General features: G+C 34.0%; 3 protein-coding genes and 1 pseudogene across 4 annotated transcripts; 3 read left to right on the plus strand and 1 right to left on the minus strand.

Moving 5' to 3' along the window:
• Window positions 1-2,353: 2,353 nt before the first annotated feature.
• On the plus strand, window positions 2,354-4,869 carry LOC146944278 (F-box protein SKIP19 pseudogene; annotated as a pseudogene).
• A 3,665-nt stretch (window positions 4,870-8,534) lies between these two features.
• On the plus strand, window positions 8,535-11,002 carry LOC146944279 (F-box protein SKIP19-like). 2 transcript variants are annotated; one of them, XR_015025888.1, is made up of 3 exons: window positions 8,535-8,982; window positions 9,932-10,721; window positions 10,841-11,002. XR_015025888.1 is itself a non-coding variant. In XM_085742667.1 (2 exons), exons 1-2 carry the CDS (start codon window positions 8,609-8,611, stop codon window positions 10,569-10,571), a joined length of 1,014 nt encoding a protein of 337 aa, XP_085598793.1. In that variant the 5' UTR covers window positions 8,535-8,608; the 3' UTR covers window positions 10,572-11,002. The 2 variants fall into 2 exon arrangements, 1 of the variants encoding a protein (XP_085598793.1); XM_085742667.1 differs by having other exon boundaries at window positions 9,932-11,002.
• An 888-nt stretch (window positions 11,003-11,890) lies between these two features.
• Window positions 11,891-15,286, plus strand: LOC146944280 (DOMON domain-containing protein / dopamine beta-monooxygenase N-terminal domain-containing protein). Its single transcript, XM_085742666.1, has one exon. It carries the CDS (start codon window positions 12,121-12,123, stop codon window positions 14,815-14,817), a length of 2,697 nt encoding a protein of 898 aa, XP_085598792.1. The 5' UTR covers window positions 11,891-12,120; the 3' UTR covers window positions 14,818-15,286.
• A 4,717-nt stretch (window positions 15,287-20,003) lies between these two features.
• Window positions 20,004-20,679, minus strand: LOC146944281 (SKP1-like protein 14). Its single transcript, XM_085742664.1, has one exon. It carries the CDS (start codon window positions 20,607-20,609, stop codon window positions 20,160-20,162), a length of 450 nt encoding a protein of 149 aa, XP_085598790.1. The 5' UTR covers window positions 20,610-20,679; the 3' UTR covers window positions 20,004-20,159.
• Between the last annotated feature and the right edge of the window lie 342 nt (window positions 20,680-21,021).

A 21,021-nucleotide genomic window follows, 5' to 3' on the forward strand; every position in this document is an offset into this window, starting at 1 on the left:
TTTTTTTTGTCCAACATGAAAACATAATAAGGCCTAGTTTGAGATTAATCACCCCCAAGGACCAAAGTTTGTGCATATCCTCCATAGAATTAAATTTGATTTCAAAAAACCCCTTGTCTAGGGGAATCACGGTCCAATGTTTAAGGTCATTCCATAACAAGCTAAGCTTAGATTTCAGTACCATGGTGGTGATTGGAGGATCACCCTTGTTGAGGGAGAATCTCCCATGGATGCTCCTCTTACAATCTTCCACGCCTAATTCTTACTCTTGTGAATTTTTAACGCTGACTGATTCAACCTCTATCACTTTCTGAGGAAGTTGAGATAGCTGGATATCGCTAGTACGAGCGACTACTTAAGCGAACAACTTTACAACGAGGGTTTCATAATTCGGCGTCGTCGTTGAGGGCGGAGCTAAGAAAGCACAGAGCAGATCGAACACAATGAACACCATAAATCCACCGCAAAGGAAGAAACAACTCAGAATCAGATTGAACCAGAAATCAACTTCAAAACGCTCCAGAATCAAAGAATCAACTTCGAAGCCATAAATCCACTGCGGAAAAAGAATGAGAATCACGCCGGAAAGCTTCAGAGCAGCGAAGTAGCAGATTCACGAGGTCTCAGATGAGGAAGTACAGTTAACGGAAAACGAGTCTTCAGAAAGTAAAATTGATGGCGAATATGCCTTTAGTGAAACAAGACAAAAAGAATGCACCAGAATTGACTACAAAAGTGACCGGAAAGAGGGTCGTTGCAGCAGCGAGAGAAACCGTTACGATGGACGAATTTGTGTTTCTTTTACTTTATCGATGAAGAACTTAATAGAAACCTCACCCTAGAATCCATCTTGTATTTGACTTTTTTCTCTACAAACTTTATTTTGTAATTAACAAAAATAATGAATAGTTGATATGTGGTTTATAACTGATAAGCTAAGTAATAACATATAAGATAGATAGTTGAATTTTGAGTAAATTACATTTATCTATCCTCTTATGTTAACATATACACTCACCTCGATTGAAAAGTAAAAATTATACTCCTCACCTTTATGAGATGCTTGAATTACAACTTCATCCCTTAATAAGTAAATATGCAGTACACTTTAATCTATTTTATATAAATAAGTATTTTTATTATATATATTAATATTAATATTGAACCGCCTTTTAAGAAAAATAAATTCATTTTTTTATGATTTAAATGTCAATGATATTTAAATTTAAATATTTTGTTATTAATTTTATAATTTAGAGTATAAAATTCACTTTTAAATAACCATATCTTATCGACTTTAGTAATTAATTTTCCACATATTTTAAGTTTATTCTGTATTGTTTCATATTTTATAATAGGGTTTAAAACTATATGTTAATGAAATTATGAATAAAAAATAGCAGAAAACATGCATTCGAATTTTGATTATATTAAAATGGAGCCGCAATACTATTTTACTTTAAAGTGTGTCAGATTTTTTTTTGTACAAGATTATTAGAAATAAAAGAAAATTATAAAGGAAGTAAAGTATAGATTTTAACATAAAATAGAAAGAAAAAACATAAAATAGAAAGAGACAATGAATAATTGAAATAGAAAATGAATAATTGTAAGCTACTTGAAGTAGCTTAAAGAAAAAATGATATAAGCTAGTAAAAAAGTTAAATAAAAAATGATATAAGCTAGTAAAAAAAGTTATAAGTTAAAAAAATTGTTAGTAACCCTGTTTGGATTAGCTTATTTTAGAGCTTATATAAAACAGGTTATGTAAATAAATAAGTTTTTATGTATTATTTATAATTTTTAAATGTAGTTAATGAAAAAACAGTTTATGAAAATACGATTTTCATTAGTGGGAACTTATAAAATAAAAGCTTATTTATTTACATAAGCTATTTTTTATAAGCTTAAAATAAGCTCAAACCAAACGGATGCAAATATTTATAAGGTTGTTAATGTAGTTTATGAAAAAAAAGTTTATAAAGGTACAATTTTTGTTAATGAGAACTTATAAATTAAGATAAAAACTTATTTATTTGCATAAGCTTTTTTTCATAAACTCAAAATAAGCTCAATCCAAACAGGGTCTTAGTAACAATTTTTTCAACTTATAACTTTTTTTACTAGCTTATATCATTTTTCATAAACTTAAAATAAGTTATTTTTCATATTTATTTGCATAAGCTCTAAGATAACCTACTACTCGATAGAGCCAAAATATTTTTTAGCATAAAACGCGGCTAGCTTACAAGTATCCACCACAATTCTCTAACCCTAAAATCTTCCCATGGAAACTAAGAAATGTGTGCGATTCCCACAGCATCAAAAAACAATAGTAGTAAGTAATTCTTCCATGGAGTCCTTTCTACCACAACAATCATCATCGAATTCAAAACCAATAATTGATTCCGGAGAACGAAACTGGCTGGATCTTCCACAAAATGTGTGGTCCTATCCATTTTCCAGAAGCTTTCCACAATTGATATTTTGATTCTTGCTCCCAGTGTTTGCACTAAGTGGTGCAAAATTTCCAAGGATCGTTTCCTCTATCGCACCATTGACATGACTGGATGACTGGTCTTGGCGGCAATAAGTATTTCGAGATTTTATGCAACCGTGCCATTGATTATAGCTGCGGCCACATAATTGATATCAACATTGAGTATTTTGCTACCAATATCTTCTCCGTCGTATCGCTGATAAGTCTGTTCCACTTTCTTCTACATTTTTTCGTTTTTTAATCCACAGTCATATGCTTCATGGTGTTTGTGTTTTCTCTTTGTTTATTTTCCGCCATATCAGCTGTGGCTAGGTTTTGTTTTTTCTCTCTATTTGCATGCAAACAAATTTACGTATGTTCCTTTGTTTAATTCTAATAAATATTTGTTTCATTTTTATTATAATTTGAATTCTCAATCATAATAGCCTGTTATATTAGAAAAAATTTGTCACTTTAGTCGAATATCCGACATGTTAATGTTAGAGAAAATTAGACATAGATGGTTTTTTTTTTTGCATATAAGGTATGTTTTTGTAAGAAGAATTTTTTTGTTGTGGCTGGTTTTGACCTTGAAAGTAATAAACTTGTGTTTTTCTATAAAGTTGAAGGCATTTTTGAATTTGAAGTGGATCTAGAGGATTGAACTCAGTGTAACTAATGGTGGCAGGCATGTTTGGACTCGAAAGTAATATTACCCAACTCTCAAATTAGGATCTGGGATTTTGACTAGAAATGTATAAAGACTCTGTGTAGTTGGAGACAAAGTATTAAATGAAAATGATTACAAAACTCATCAATTTAATTACTTCATTCTATTCAATATTCATTGACAATGCTTAAGTTTCCCGACAAAAGAAATATCAAATGTAATCGTCTACGACGCCTTCGTCTTGCATGTTGCTATGTCATAAAATAAGTGATCGGTGGTTAAATGATCGTCTTGGAACTTATACGTTAAGGGAAGCACTTGGGTGACATAATGTCACTGTGACATTAAATCTGGGCCACACAACACACATTGCCACATAACATCTGGGCCACACAACACAACACCTTTGTGTGGCCTAGATTTAATGTCACGGTGACATTATGTCACCCAAGTATTTTCCCAGAAAGAAACGTTCTTTTCAAAATTAGGTTGTTATTTTAGCTCATTTTCAACTAATGAATATGAGACAATTTTCATTGTAATTGTATTGTATCAAATAATGTTATTTCTTATTTTTTTAAATTCTAGCCACACATATACGGAATGTCTAGATATGTCCATGTCTAGCATATAGAAATGTTTTTTATGTGTATGATGTAGTTATTGCTGGAAGTGAAAACTTGCCTGTGTTTGTAATTCAAACTAGTTTTTTGTGCGTATGTTTATATTATAAAATGTTCTCATGTGATTTATAATACAAAATTTGTCATTTTTTGTTACTGAACTAAAGTCGCCACAAATATTTTTGATAGCATCTCTGCCTAACAATTTCTTCACTTGTTGTCTTGACATTTTACAGTGCAAATCAGCTAGGACGCCTTCGTCTTGCATGTTGCTGTAGCATATCAGATGAAGGATTGTGTGATGTTGCTGAAAAGTTTCCTTGCTTAGAGGAACTTGATATATCACTCAGCATCGTCCTTTCAAAGCAATTGGGCGATGTTGCCCTCAATTGAAAACTTTTAAATTGAAAACTTTTCAATCCGTGGGTGAAGATTACAGACATCCATACGTTAGATATGATGATGATAATGAGGCATTTGCTATTGCAAAAACCATGCCTGGGTTGCGCGATCTCCAGCTTATTGGAAACAAGATGACTAATGATGGTTTGCTTGCTCTTCTTGATAGTTGTCCTCACCTTGAATCTCTTGACTTACGTCGGTGTTTCAATATCAATTTGGTAGGAACTTTGGGGAAGCGATGTAAAGAACAGATCAAGTATTTACGACTTCCACATGATGCCACTGATGACTATCCATTTAAAACATCTAAATGTGAATGTAAATATAGATCAAATTTTTACGGCTTTCCCTTATGACTATCCATTTCAAATATCTGAAGGTCATTATGGATCACCCGTTGAAGACTATCCTGATGGGATCTCAGACATAGATTTGTTGTCTGAATATGATTATGAAGATTATGAATTCTCAAGTGGGAGTCATTTTTCTGATGATAAACCATATGACTTTTTGATGAATTTTCTGAATAGTGATACTTGTTTAATGAATTTGGTAGGCGGTTACATAGTGACAGTCTTTTATATGGGTAAATTGCTGATAATCATATGGTACCTTTGTGAAGCGCATTCAATTTGCAACTAGTGTTTATCTGATCTGATAGATGTAAGAAACAATTTATCTGCCTTTATATTTGAAAATATGAAAGTTATAGTTTTGACTCTGAACTAAGTTTTGTAAAGTGCGGTTAACAATTTTTTTCCTTGACTTGTCTATATAGAAGTGAAAAACGATTAGCATTTTGATGAATTTGAGTAAGGATCTCTCCATTTATAAAAATAAATGGAGATTGTCGTTAGTGAGAGATGGATACAAAAATATAAGTAGTGGGTTTTACTACACTTAGTACAACTATTCATTATTTATGTTTTTTTTTTTTATTCAAACATAGCTCAGTTGGCAGGGACATGCATTGTTATATGCAGGGGTTGAGGTTTGAACCCCGACACCCACTTATTCACCTTGAAGGTGAATTCTAGCAACAAAAAAAGCAATAAATTGAGAGGATCCAACTCTAAAAAATTAGCAAAGATCCTCTCCATTTGCTTAACATAAATGAATAATGTCATTATATTTGATGAGAGATAGATACAAAAAATCGGGTTAAGATCCTCTCCATTTATAAAAATAAATGGAAAACAAATGGAAGATGCAATTGGAAGACAGATAGACACAAAAAATAAGTTGTGGGTCCTATCATTAAATGGGTCCCACCATCATTAATTATTTTTTATTTTTTATGTGTCTTTATCTCTCTAAACGAAGGAAATTGAGAGGGAAATAAATGGAGAGGATCTTGACTCCAAAAAATAAGTAGATGACATTTAGTGGGTCCCACCACTATTATGTTTTTTCAAACTTTTTTGTGTCTATATATCTCCAAATGAAAGAAATGAAGAGAGTAGTAAACGGGTCCCACAGTTAATTTTTTTTAAATTTTATTATGTCTTTATCTCTACAAATGAAAGAAATGGAGAAGATATTAAATGAAAATGATCCTAAGTCATGAATTCATGGTGAAACGTTGGTGTGCTAGACTATAATTAGTTTAATACCACCATCGCAGAATAAAACTTTGTAAATGGAAAATATATTTTTCTTATAAACTAGTATGAATATCGTGTCAAACACGGGTTATAATTTCTTCATACTTAAAATATTGGATGAAGATGTGTATCATTCTCATTTGTGTAATTGCTTTATGTCTAATAGATTGATTTAGTGTTGCCTCCCTCATAAGGTATAAAGACGATATCATAGTCCGATTTGTCAGGAAGCATAGTGGTTCTTGGTGGTAGATGATTGCTTTATGTCTAATAGATTGATTTAGTGTTGCCTCCCTCATAAGGTATAAAGACGATATCATAGTCCGATTTGACTTTGTGAGGAAGCATAGTGGTTCTTGGTGGTAGATGATGAATGTGGAGTCTCATAATTGAACGAGAGATGTTAAAGTGTCAAATGTAAGTTAAAGTTTAAAATTATATGCAATAGTGTATATCGAGCAAGCAACATACAAGTGATATGAACTGTACACTTAATGCCTAAAGATTTGGGGTGAATATGTGGTATCAAACTCACTTGTATGGATTCTCTTAGTCTAATGTGATGATAAAATTCAATATATGGTCCTCTGAAAGTAGTTACAACATTATGATGGATTTTGTTTTTTTTAAAGTTTTTGGATGTCATTTTATTTTATTTTGTTTATCTTTAAATTTAGGGTTTGGATGTCATTCTCTCTCATGTGATTTAAAAATACATATTTGATGGTAAGTGACAATGAAAAATTGCAAATGTGCTATGCTGAGTTGACAAAATACATGTTTATTAGACATTTAAAATTACGTGATGTTTTTTAATTGAATATATATTTATTTTTTTAAAATTACCCAAAAATCTCCAACTCATTTAACAACCATAAAATTACCAGAAACTCATTATTTTCTATACTCACGCGTATAAAATACATAATATTTATGTAACCATGATAAGATCAGTATTCCTCTATAATCTAATGATCAAAATTTACTTTTCCATGGTGCACAAGTTAACGCTTGTACACCCTAAATATCACCATAAAAGATATATCTAAATTGTTTGTTATTAGTTTATGAATATGAAACAACTTAAAAATGATGTTATTAATATTATTATTTTTTAATAAAGATAACAGGGGTATAATTGAGAGAGACAATGATAAATTGTAATCTACATGAAGTAGCTTGTAAAAAAACTACATGAAGTAGCTTGTAAAAAAACTATATATTAGTTTAAAAAAATTATAGAAAAAAAATTAATACTAAACATGTCTATTTTGGTTTTATTAACTTACAAATTATAAGCTCAAAAATTTGTTTACTGAATAAAAACAGAATATTTTGTAGCAAAAAAGCCGCCAACAGTATTCGAGAGGAAAATACTTGATTGGTCACAAGTATTTAGACACTTCGTTTGAATACAACATACATTTGAGAAAATATAGAAAGAAAATAATAAAATAATATCTATTATTGAGTAAAATACTTGAGTGATGGTTACTCTTTTGACCACTTTTTTGTTCTTTGCCCGGAAAAAAAAAAAACAACCTTTAAAACTATTCACTCTGTCCCAAATTATAAGTTGTTTATGTTATTTTACAAGTATTAAGAAATATTATTAATTTTGTATGAAATTGAAAAGAGATATCGTAAGTTACTTCACAAAATCGTCTAATATAGAAAAGATAAATTAAATAATTGTAAAAAAAGAGTTAAAAGCATAATAGAAAAGTTTGGGGTTTTTGTGGTTCGATTGATTCAGTTTTGAGGCAAAATGTAAAAAAACATGCGGTTTAGTTTGATTTGGTTCTCTTGACTATTAAAATAAGGGTCTTGTTAACCGGTGTTCCAGAGCACTGGTTAAGAAGCTAAAAGTAGAAAGAAAATATAGTAGTAATTACAAGACCCTTTAAGGAAAATGTTAATCAGTGCCCCGAACTGTTAAAGATTTATAAAAGGAAATGATTGCTTGAACATTGTGTATTAAAATAAAAACCAAGTCAATGTGGTTTAGTTTGGATGTTGCTGTTTTTTACTCCCTCCGTTTCAAAATGAGTATCACTTTAGCAGTGGCGGAACCAGAAAAAAAGTTGGGGTGGGCCACTAAAATTAACCGTTAAAAAATTGTTTAAAGTCTCGCAAAATAGACCTATAATTGAATTATTTAAATTTTTCGGGTGGGCCACTACACCACTTTGCGGGAATTTGGATCAACAGAAACCTAAAGCCGACATAAAATTGTATAAAATCTCACAAAACAGACGTATAATTGAATTATTTAAATTTTTCGGGTGGGCCACTACACCACTTTGCGGGAATTTGGATCAACCGAAACCTAAAACCGACACAAAATTATATAAAATCTCGCAAAATAGACCTATAATCGTTGAATTTTTAATTTTTCCGGGTGGTGGCCCACCCCAGCCCATGAAGGGCTCCGCCACTGCACTTTAGCCAAAAAAAATTGTTTCAAAATGAATATCGCTTTACATTTCCAATACAACTTTAATTTTTTTCTTCCAACTTTACCCTCTCAAACTTTTCTCTCACACAATTTACAATGCAACTTTAAGTTTGTCTTTTTCTAATAAAGTAAGGACAATTTAGTAAAAGCGTTATATCCAATGATTATTTCATTCCATTTCTTAATCCGTGTGTCAAAGCCTAAAGCGACACTCATTTTAAAACAGAGGGAGTATTACACGATAAAAAAAAAATTGTTTTCAAGGTTAAAAGTTAAAATTATATCCCAAATCCATTTTGCATTTGTCTACATTTCTATGACTATGTGTCTCGCCACCGCAATCCTCAAACCCTAATTCTTCAATTCAATTCAATGGAATCCTTACCACCAAAACCACCACCATCGTTACCATCGTCTTCCACTACTTCGAATTCGAAACCAATAATCGATTCTGGAGAACGAAACTGGCTAGATCTTCCACGAGATGCAGTCTTATCCATTTTCCGAAAGCTCGACACAATCGATCTTCTCGTTCGCGCTCACAATGTTTGCACCACTTGGCGCAAAATCTCCAAAGACCCTTTTCTCTTTCGCACCATCGACATGCCCAATTTAGGCGAACCTGACTATCAGCTCGATTTAGAGACTTTATGCCAACGCGCAGTTGATTACAGCTCCGGTCACATAATTGATATCAACATCGAGTATTTTGGTACTGATGATCTTCTCCACCGTATCGCTAATTCGTATGTTCCACTTTCTTCTATAACATTTTCGTTTTTTATTTCACAATTATATGCTTCATTGTGGCTATGTTGTTTTTTAATTCACAGGAATAATAGCTGGTATCATCTTAATTTGTCACTTTAGTTCAAAATCCGACATGTTAGAGAATGATAAATTAATGCTTATGATTGTCGTAGCTGCATTTGAACTTGAAAGTAATAAACTTGTGTTTTTGTATAAATTTGAAGTAGATCTAGACGATTGAACTTAGTGTAACTAATGGTGGCAGGCATGTTTCTTCTCAAAATAATATTACTCGAAAGTAATATTACCCAACTCTCAAATTAGGATCTGGGATTTTGACTAGAAATGTATATAGACTCTGTTTAGTTGGTGATGATGTAGGAATGAAAAGGATTAGAAAACTGATCAATTCAGTTCATTCTATTCATTGACAATGCTTAAGTTTCCTGACAAAAGAAATATTAAACGTAATCATCCCATACCTACAGAGCTATGATATTAATTTACATTTAGGTTTCATAAATTTTGTCACTTGTCTGGTGGGTTGTTTTCAGTTAGACAAAGAAAGTTCATTTATCTCTCATTGTCAGAAGCCAAGTTATCATTTCTGTTTGTCCTTTTATCCATCTTATATTATTAGTGATAACAATGTTAGTAAGTGAGACTTTGTTTGAAGGATAACCATCAATTGTCCTTTGTATTAAACTTTAGATATTGCTATCATATAGATTTTTTTTTATGTGTGTGATGTAGTTATTGCTGGAAGTGAAAACTTGCCTATGTTTGTAATACAAACTACTTTTTTGTGCGTATGTTTATATCCTAAAATGTTCTTATGTGATGTACGAAAATTTGTCATTTTTAGATAGTTAACTAAAGTCACAAATGTTTTTGATATTATCTCTGTGTAACAGTATCTCAACTTGTTGTCTTGGCATTTTTCAGCGCAAGTCATCTACAACGCCTTCGTCTTGCATCTTGCTGGAGCATATCAGATGAAGGATTGTGTGATGCTGCTGAAAAGTTTCCTCGCTTAGAGGAACTTGATATATCAATCAGCAACTTATCCGCTCGTCTTTTCGAAGCAATTGGCCGATGTTGCCCTCAATTGAAAACATTGAAATTCAACAGTCAAGGGTACAGACATCCACACATTGAATATGATGATGACGATGATGATGCATATGATAAGAATGATGAGGCATTTGCTATTGCAAAATACATGCCTGGGTTGCGCCATCTCCAGCTTATCGGAAACGAGATGACTAATGATGGTTTGGTTGCTCTTCTTGATGGCTGTCCTCACCTTGAATCTCTTGACATACGTCGGTGTTTCAATGTTAATTTGGTAGGAACTTTGGGGAAGCGGTGTAAAGAGCAGATCAAGTATTTTCGGCTTCCACATGACGCCACTGATGACTATCCATTTCAAACATCTGAATGTGATGATTATGGATCACCTGTTGAAGACGATGCAGATGAGAGTGATTTGATGTCTGACTATGGTTATGATTATGATTATGAAGATTATGATGACTTCTTAGGTGAGGGTGATTTTTCTGATGATAACCCCTATGGCTTTTGAAACATTTCAGCACAAGAGGAGAAATGTGTTGTAAATGTCTTGGTCACTTGTTTCTCTTAAACATTGGATAATATGAAAGTCAAGAACGGCCGAACAATGTTGTTTTGATGAATTTTCTGAATAGTGATGCTTGTTTAATGAATTTGGTAGGCTGTCATAGTGACAGTCTTCTATATGGGTAAATTGCGGATAATCATATTGTACCTTTGTGAAGTACAATCATTTTCTGAATTTTCTGAATAGTGATGCTTGTTTAATGAATTTGGTAGGCTGTCACAGTGTGACAGTCTTCTATATGGGTAAATTGCGGATAATCATATTGTACCTTTGTGAAGTACAATCATTTTGCAACTTGTGTTTATCTGATAGATGTAAGATGCAATTTCTCTGCTTTATATTTGAATATATGAAAGTTATAGTTTGGCTCTGAACTAAGGTTTTGTAAAGTGCAGTTTCCTTAACTTATCTAAAATAGAAGTAAAAAATGATTAGCATTTTGATGAGTTCATGGTGAAACGATGGTGTGCTAGACTGCCAGTAGTTTAATACTACCAGCAAGGGCAACTACCTCAGTGTCCAGTTATCATCGCATTATAAAACTTTGTAGGTGGAAAATATGTTTTTCTTATAAATTGTACATTAGATAACGTCACAAAAGTTCTTTGATTTTGATTTCACATACCTTGTTTTTGTTTTTACGCCTATACTAGTGCTTCTTTCCCTTCAAATTGACTAAAGAAAAGTGACTTTTTCTTTAAAAAAAAAAACTTTTTTTATCGGAAAAACAAAGTGACTTATGTAACGACCTAGTATTAATCGTATATCTATCTTTGTTATTAGTGGGTTTGAACTTTTTTCTCTCCAAAATGTTTTGTAACATAACAGCCACTAATGTCATTGTTGAATCGAATATGACGACATACTCTTCAACCACTAATGTCATGCACAAACTTTTGACTTATATAATTAATTGATTATATAAAAATTATTAAACAAGGCCTGGAATTGAATTTTATTAGAGAAACAAATAAGAAAGTGAATGTATATAACTTTTTGTACATTTACAATCAAATAAACTATCACATGGATAATAGAAGATGAATCCACAATCTATCAAACTCTTTATCAATTGAGTCAATCTTCGTTGCCACGTATTGTGAAATTAACTTCTTTAATTATTTATTTACATTAAAAAAATCATGCTAGAAAACAAAGACAAAACATGGTTTACATAACTTTTTTTTTTTTTTTATCAAATCTCTTATTTTTTTAATACTTTGAATAAAGTATTGAAGAAACTTGAGTTCTTTGTTTTCTTCAACTATCAACACCGCATCACACAAGCTGTTACACATCAAACACAAAGCCCGAAACACCAATCACAACAACTAATAACACTTTTTTCCTTATTTTCCTTTTTTAGAAAATAAAAACCACCGTGATCGACGACGGCGATCGCAACTAACTTTAACTTCTCCGATCACTAGCGGCGATTCGGATCCACCGGAATCCGAAATATACCCGCTTAACTCAATTCTGATCTTTCCACATGCTTCGTGAAACTTTATTGATTTTCCTATCCTTGTTCGTTTTCGGATATGCAGATCCTGCTCCGAAATGCACTCGAAACAGTTCCTTCATCGATTTCGAATCCGATTTCACTATGGTTCAACATCAACTCAGAGGCCATTTCAAAATCATTGATGATTGCTCTTTTAGGGTTTCTCAATTTGATATGTTATCTGGCTCTGATGTGCATTGGTGGGGTGCAATTGATACAGATTTTGATAATTTCACCAATGGAGGATTCATTGTTTCAGATCATAAACTTAATCATACTTACGCCAATTTAACATTCGTTGTTCAATTGATGAAGAATGTTACTTGGGATATGATCCCTGTTCTTTCTGTTTGGGATATTCCAACTGCATCAAATTTTGGTCATGTTTTGATTCAAAATATCACCACGAAGAACGAGGGAGGAGATGGGAAGGAGAAGGAGAAGGAGAAGAATAAGGTAAGTGTTCATACTGAGCCAACTATGTTTGATAATTGTAAGGTTTTGTCTAAGGATTTTAGGGTACGTTGGAGTTTGAATTTGAAGGAGGATTCAATTGAGATTGGTTTAGAAGGTGCAACTGGGGTTATGAATTACATGGCTTTTGGTTGGGCTAACCCTAATGCTACTGATTCCGAGCTTATGATTGGTGCTGATGTGGCGGTTACGGGTTTTAAGGAAGACGGGTTGCCATTTGTGGATGATTTTTTTATTACTAAGTATAGTGAGTGTGTGAAGAATAGTGAAGATGGATCTGTCGAAGGGGTTTGTCCTGATTCGATATATGAAGGTCCGGATAGAGTTGGTTTGGTGAATGATACAAGGTTGATATACGGGCATAGGAGTGATGGGGTTTCGTTGGTTAGATATAAGAGACCTTTGAGTCAGGTTGATGGTAAATATGATCAATCTGTTGTTCAATCGGCTAACATGACTGTTATTTGGGCGTTGGGGAAGATGAGAGCTCCGGATACTGTTTTACCGCATTATCTTCCTCAGAACCATGGCGGTCTTCCGTTTGAGACTTTTGGTCATTTGGTTCTCAATGTTTCTCAGAATGTGAATGATTGTAAAGGTCCTTTAGATGCTGGTGATAAAGAGGATCAAGATGTGATCATTGCTGATGCAAAAGTTCCATTGGTTGTTTCCACTGGTCCGGCTTTGCATTACCCTAACCCGCCAAATCCTGCCAAGATTCTTTACATCAACAAAAAGGAAGCTCCTGTGTTGAGAGTGGAAAGAGGAGTGCCGGTTACGTTTTCTATACAAGCCGGGCATGATGTTGCGCTTTATATTACTACAGATCCCATTGGTGGGAATGCCACACTGAGGAATCTAACTGAGACAATTTATGCTGGTGGTCCTGAGGCTCATGGTGTTCAGGCTAGTCCCACGGAACTAGTTTGGGCTCCTGATAGGAACACTCCTGATCAGATCTACTATCATTCGGTGTATGAGAAGAAAATGGGTTGGAGAGTGGAGGTTGTGGACGGGGGTCTGTCCGACATGTATAACAACAGTGTTGTTCTGGATGATCAACAGGTTACCTTCTTTTGGACATTGTCAAAGGATTCAATATCTATTGCTGCTCGTGGTGAGAAAAAGAGTGGTTATCTTGCCATAGGATTTGGCAGTGGAATGATAAACAGTTATACATATGTGGGATGGGTTGATGACAATGGTGTTGGTCGTGTTAACACTTACTGGATTGATGGACAGGATGCTTCGAGCATACATCTTACACAGGAGAATCTCACACATGTGAGATGCAAAACAGAAAACGGCATGATTACATTGGAATTTACACGTCCCTTGGTTCCATCTTGTAGTAGGGGCAAAAGGCCAGAATGTAACAACATCATTGATCCCACAACTCCACTTAAAGTCATATGGGCAATGGGTAGTAGATGGAGTAATGAACATCTTACTGAAAGGAATATGCATACTGTAACTAGTAGCAGACCTATACTTGTTCAGCTGATGCGTGGTTCTGCAGAAGCAGAGCAGGATTTGCTTCCAGTTTTGGCCGTGCATGGTTTTATGATGTTTCTTGCATGGGGTATCTTGCTTCCTGGAGGTATCTTGGCAGCCAGGTACCTGAAACATTTGAAGGGTGATAATTGGTACAAAATTCATGTTTACTTGCAATACTCAGGGCTAGCAATAATTTTTCTTGCACTTCTTTTTGCGGTTGCTGAGCTTCGCGGTTTTCATGTTAGCTCAACACATGTTAAATTTGGAATTGCTGCAATAGTTTTAGCTTGCATACAACCAGCTAATGCATTCCTCAGGGTCCCAAAACCATCAAATGGGGAGCAGCCAACGTTTAAAAGGATAATTTGGGAATATTTGCACATAATTGTTGGCAGATCTGCCATTTTTGTTGGCATTGCAGCACTTTTTACTGGCATGAAGCATTTGGGAGACAGATATGCTTTGGAAAACGTTCATGGACTCACTTGGGCAATGATAATTTGGTTCTTAGTAGGTGCATTGAGTATTGCTTATTTCGAATACCGCGAGAAGCAGCGAGCACGGGATCGGATATTTGGAAGAGGAAATTGGGTGCTTGGCAATGAGGAAGATGATTCCATTGATCTCTTGAGTCCAACAATTCCACTTTCAACAAATAAAGATTCACAGGCTTCTGCAAGAATGGAAGTCCAGTTAGAACCTTTAAACAGGTAGATAGATGCATATTTTTAGCTTGCCATTGAAAGTCTCCATTCTGCCGCAGATTTTGGTGAATTCCTCATTTAATCTGAGCTTTCAGGATTATTCATTAGTTACGAGGGTTGAGGCATTTTTGAGGTGTAAAGGGAGCACTTGTTCATCAGTCTCTTTGTACTGATGTAGCCATTTTGTGAAGAGAGTAGTTTTCTCATAGTCGTATACATGTTCACCAGATAGGTTATATCTTTTCTTCACATTTAGCTGCTATACTTTTTTTTACCCCCCAACCAAAACAAAAAACAAGAAGAGATCAAACTTTACGAAGTGAAAGCTTTATTATTGTCTGTCAATGTAGGTTCTGTTCCATAATGTTTCTAGGTGTACTTCAGACATGGAAGGGCTATCCAGCCAAAAAACATTGTTGTAAATTTTGGGATGCAAATAACTAATACTACAACATATCGTCATAATTTTTTTATTTCAATGTGATTGTGTTTAGTTTTGGTCATGGAACTGTTAAACCTTTTGTGATTGTAAACCTCTGGGAATCAGTATTAAAGTCATCCTCCCTCGACACTAGTAATTATCTGTCATGTTCGGATGATAGGTGAGATTGACAAAATCATGGTGATGTCCGCTCATCCAAAATATCATCTTTGTGAAGTCATGTCCCGTTTTTTAAAATCAAATAATTTTTTTTTCGTGTTGCCAATTCTTGGAGAATGAAATGAAAACTTGTTCATAGAATTCTTTACCCTTACCCTGCAGATTCTAGCACACTTGGCTTCAAAAACTTAGGTTTCGGCTTGAATAACTAAATTGTTGAGACCTAATTGCAATTCACATTCTTCCGATATTATTTTATTTTATTTTTTGAAAGGTTTCCGATATAAGATATAATTAGATGTATGCCCACATTTGATTGAAAAATATTAGAATCAATGTGTTTAATATGTTACATCCCTTACCTGGATCTGCATCTAACAATGCTTCAACTCATTCATATTTGCTTAGGAATTTATCACGATTGTGTAGATTCAAACTCTCCATGTAGATAACATCATATATTCGATCGAAGTAGCATTAGAATAAATCCAATCAACTTCTGCTCAAGCATCTTGATACAAACAAGTTACAGCATTCTCAAGGATACTGACCTATTCAATTGAGTAAATACTTCCTGACATTGTGCAACATTATTCAAATCTGTCACTTCCCATTAACTAACCGATTTATCGTTGCTGAGTTAACACATTATCTCACACCTCATCGAATGTTGAGGACCATTACGATACAAATCTAAACATAAAGGTTGCCACATATGTATAAGATTTTATTGAAATGTTCAAACCCAACATCATAGTTAGAAAATTCTACCAACATTCTATGAAGGATTGTAGATATCTCTTCCTATCATTTGCTCGAAAGTTGAACTATAAAACCATACATGCATTGTTTTTGTACGATACCAATCCAAGAGTAATTAACTACATGGCCAAAGCACACCAAATAGAGATGCCAATACAGACACTAATTTAAAAAGACACACAATGCATCTCCTGGATACACCACAAAGCTACTTCCAGGACTTGTTACAAGAATGGAACAAAATATATGCAGCAGAAAGACAGAAAACGCTATAAATCATCTGTCTCACTTCATAACATAACAAAACAAGTCCTGCATGGAAACTCCAAAGCCGCAACACACACCAGCACATTCGATCCAGACCATTGAATCATACCAACTGCAAGGAACAGCAGGAAAAAAAACCTATCAAACTGTACAAACAGCACCACATTATTATACAGCCCTCCTCGCCACCACAATGCTGAGGGACTATTTTGCAAAAAATGTGGTTTTCACTCAACAGCAAAGATCTATGTTTTTTCACCAATTTTCTTTCCTCCATTCTCTTCTTCTCCGACCTTTATTTCGAAAATTCTGTCAAGTGTAAGATAACTGTCAACTAAGCAACATTAACAATATTAGTTAATTGGAAGTGATGTCGAGACCAATTTGATTAACGTTGCACGCAATATCAGAGACGAATTTGAAATAGTAACTTGAAGCAAGTGACTGAAGTCAGAGGATGAAGTTGAGTATTTACTCTTAAGTTCCACAAGTTTTTTTAATAAAAAGATTAAGAGTTGCAAGATCAAGAAACACCAACTCCTTAATAATTTAATTAGATTTTAGCCTCTTAAATGTTCTGGAAGCCCTACCCCCTTATTAAGAATGGCTCCCTTCCAAGAAGCTAGACAACTCTTGAGATTTTTCAAAAATATAATTCTATACCTCTTGGCGAACTCTCCCGTGGATAATAGAAAATCCAAAATAGGTACTAAGTCTGACACAAAGGATATAGAAGATATTGCTTTGAGAGTTCGCTTATGTTCCATATGAATAAAACGAGAGCACATAACACGAGACTTTGTAACATTAACTTTCATACCAAAAGCCAAACTAAACTCCTCGAGCATTGTCCATCACATCTGGACTTAAAAAGAGACCACCTGGTGGCACATGATCCCACTGAGACTAATGATGGTTTGCTTGCTCTTCTTGATGGTTGTCCTCACCTTGAATCTCTTGACATATGTCTGCGTCTCAATGTTAATTTGATAGGAATTTTGGAGAAGAGATGTAAAGAACAAATCAAGTATTTATTGCTTCCATATGATCCCTCCGATGAAGATTATCCAGATGGGATCTCAGACATAGACCTTTTGTTTGACAATGATTTTGAATATTATGAATTCTCAGATGGGAGTGAATTTTCTGATGATAACCATTTTGACTTTTGATGAATTTGCATGGAATAAACAGGAATAGAAGAAGTCTCCGTAATCTAGGTGTTCTTGAAGAATCAAGTAGCAAACATGGTATCAAATAACGAAACAATGATGAATACTTATCACCTTGAAATAGGCTCCAAAATCAGTTCCAACAATTCTGAGTCAGACAAACAAACTTTAATTCTATGGTCTTCGTTCCTAGCCAAATCAAGGGCATAAAGAATTGTCATTAATTCAACATGCAAATTGTTTCTTAAGCACCGTGTACACATAGATTAGATCAAGTCATGTTTTTGTTGTCCAGTATTTTCCACAACCTGTTAAAGAAATAAGCCAGCAAAATATATAGACTCTAACAAGTTTTCACAAGAAGTTTGTAGTGAGTGCATCTAAACTTTGTAATTAAAAAATACCATCTATTATTAGGCTTTAAACAAAAGGAACAAAAAAATCAAGACTTTGGATATAGCATTTCAATAACTTAACAAATCGAGAACTAAATAATACTATGTTGCTTGTTTCCTGCGTTAATTAGTTTCATTACACCACGTAACACATCAAGATCACTCTCTAAACAAAAACAAGAAGAGATCAAACTTTACGAAGTGAAAGCTTTATTATTTGCTGTTAATGTGTACGTTCTGTTCCATTATGTTTTTAGATGTACTTCAGACATGGAAGGGTTGTCCAGATCACTAATACCACAACATAACGTCATTATTTTTTGGTTTCAATGTGATTGTTTTTAGTTGGTCATGGAGCTTTTAAACCTCGAAGAATTGGTATTAAAATCATCCTCGTTCGACGTTTACACTAGTAAATTTACTCTGCCATGTTTGTGAAGCCATGTCCCCTTTTTTAAAGTGAAATTCTTCTTTTTTCGTCATGCCAATTCTTGGATAACGAAATGAGAATTTATTCACAGAATTTTTACCCTTACCCTCCAGATTCCAGCACATTTGATTTAAAAAAAAAAAATAAGTTTAGGCTTGAATAATTAAATTGATGGAGCCTAATTGCAATTCACATTCTTACCATATAATTAGACGTATGCCCGCATTCGATTGAAGAATATAGAATTGATATGCGTTTGATATGTTACATCCCTTGCCTGGGGCTGCAGCTAAAACAATGTCGAGGACTATTTTGCAACAAATGTGGCTTTTACACAACAACATAGATCCATGCTTCTTCTTCAGTTTTATTTTTCACATTCTTGTCTTGACGATCTTTCTTTCCAGCAAGCTCTGATTTCAACAGCTAGTGGTCACCCCGATGCTCAATCCAAAGAAGATTCAATGTAACTAATGCAAACCTCTTGCAAATCTAATGCGAATTTAAAGCCTTTAAATCCATGACAAATGAGGTTGGTCTCTGTGGTTCAAATGAAGATGGTCATGAAGAGTTCCATTGGACATGAAGTCATAAACAAGTATCATCTCATCATTTTCGTTGCAATAGCTCAAAAGTGACACTAGGTTGTTATGGCGTGGCTGCGAGAGCAAATTACCTTCAAAAGTAAGTCACACTCTAGGCCGCCTAATACAAAACTTCAATAGAACTACCAAGCACAAAAGAATTGGTATTTCCCTTGCACCAAAGTCCATATCCAATGAATATGAATTAGAGTATCTTTGAGGTTATAGCCTACGCAACAAGTAACAACACGTGGTGCAGCAGTTGCAACAAGATTCTTAAGACCTCCAAAATCCTTCTTATCAACATTGTGGTGTTAAAATATCTCAACACCATTCAAGAAATTAGCATTGTAGTACTCAGGTTTTGAATACATATATAAGGGTGTAGCCAACGACTCTGCTTTGCCTCACTGTCTTTTGGAACCATCACAAGTTCATAGCATATATAGGAAGCTATAGAAAGTGATGTGCTGGAAAATCATCTATATACAAAACTTTCATTTGTTGTTACAAAATAGTCCTCAACATTGTTGTTTTTAAAATTGTATCATAATTGTCCGCGACTTTCAACTAACTCTATTAGTTCAACTTTAAGTGACGAGGAGAGACCAATTCAAAGTTGACAAAGGGGCCAATTTGACTAATGTTACACAATGTCAAAGACGATTTTGGAATTACGATAATGTTCAAAAATTGTGATTAAGTTGGGTATTTTACTTTGCTCAATTTCACAAATTTTTTTTTCAAATAAAAGACTGATTAAGGGTTTCTACCGCAACAAGACTTTGATTAAGGATTCTACCGCAAAATTGGCTAATACTTCATAGTCCAAATTCACTACCCCCTACAAACACTGGTGAATGTCAACAAAATTAGGGTTTCTTGCAAATAGCAACCAACGATAACATACCACAATCGAGTTCAAATTATTTAAACACAAAAATAAAATACTAGTAAATTGAATAGCAGAAAATAAAATAAAATATAAAATAGAAACCATTTCTTAATCAATTCAAATTTCAAACCATCACATCCAAAATTCACATCATATCCCAAAATATTAAAAAAAAACCTAATTTGATAATCTATTACGTTAGGGTTTAAGTCTAATTTCTTTAGTAAACATTGAAATACAAGATTTTCATTCTTCATCAGATTCAACCTCAGCACCATCAAAACTCCATTGATTCTTCAAACGAATCGCCGCCTCTTCCTCCGGCGTAAGATCACTCTCAATACCAAAATACTTTCTCACGTATCCAACATTCTTGTTCTTGATCCGATCCGCAACAGCCTGAGTCAAAACCTCAAAAAGACTCTCCATATTCAAGTAATGAACAGCAAAAAGAAACTCCTTCAACTCGTCGTTGTTGAGATTCTCGACGGAAAACTCCTTCACCTTGCCGTCGTCGGAGAGAGTTTGGTACTCGATGATCTTGTTGATGTGGGAAGAGGAGACGTTGAGGAGAGGAATGACGGAGACGTCGGCGTCGGAGTCTTCGATGATGGTTCGAATGGCTTTCATGTTCTTGGTGAGAGATGGTGTGGCTTCGAAAACGACGCCGTCCGCGGTTTTGAGAGAGATTGACATCGTGTTCTGTTCAACTAGGGTTTGGGTTTGTTTGGGGGTGAAAAGTGAAAGGTAAAGGTAAAAGTTACTTTGAGGAGAGATATTGTGTTTCTTTTATAGAGGCAGATTTATTTATTTTTTCGATTTTTTTTTTCAATCTTTTTCTTCTTGGACAAGCTACTTACAGTTCAATCGTTGTATATTCTATACTAGTTTAGAGACCCGGCGTTGCCCGGGTTAGATATTAAATAAGTTTTATAAGTTTGTGTCCACGAATACACGTGTCAGTATATTAGATTGAATTTATTTAAATTTACAATTATAATAATATCATAAAAATAAATATAAATATTTCACAAAAAATTAAAAATAAATATAAATGATGAGATGAATGTCCAATGCAAGAATAAAAAGTGTAACAAAATCAATAATG

The sequence above is a fragment of the Medicago sativa genome, chromosome 2 (assembly GCF_051527215.1).
Source record: "Medicago sativa cultivar Bolivia chromosome 2, Bolivia_mono, whole genome shotgun sequence".
Taxonomy (NCBI): Eukaryota; Viridiplantae; Streptophyta; class Magnoliopsida; order Fabales; family Fabaceae; genus Medicago; species Medicago sativa.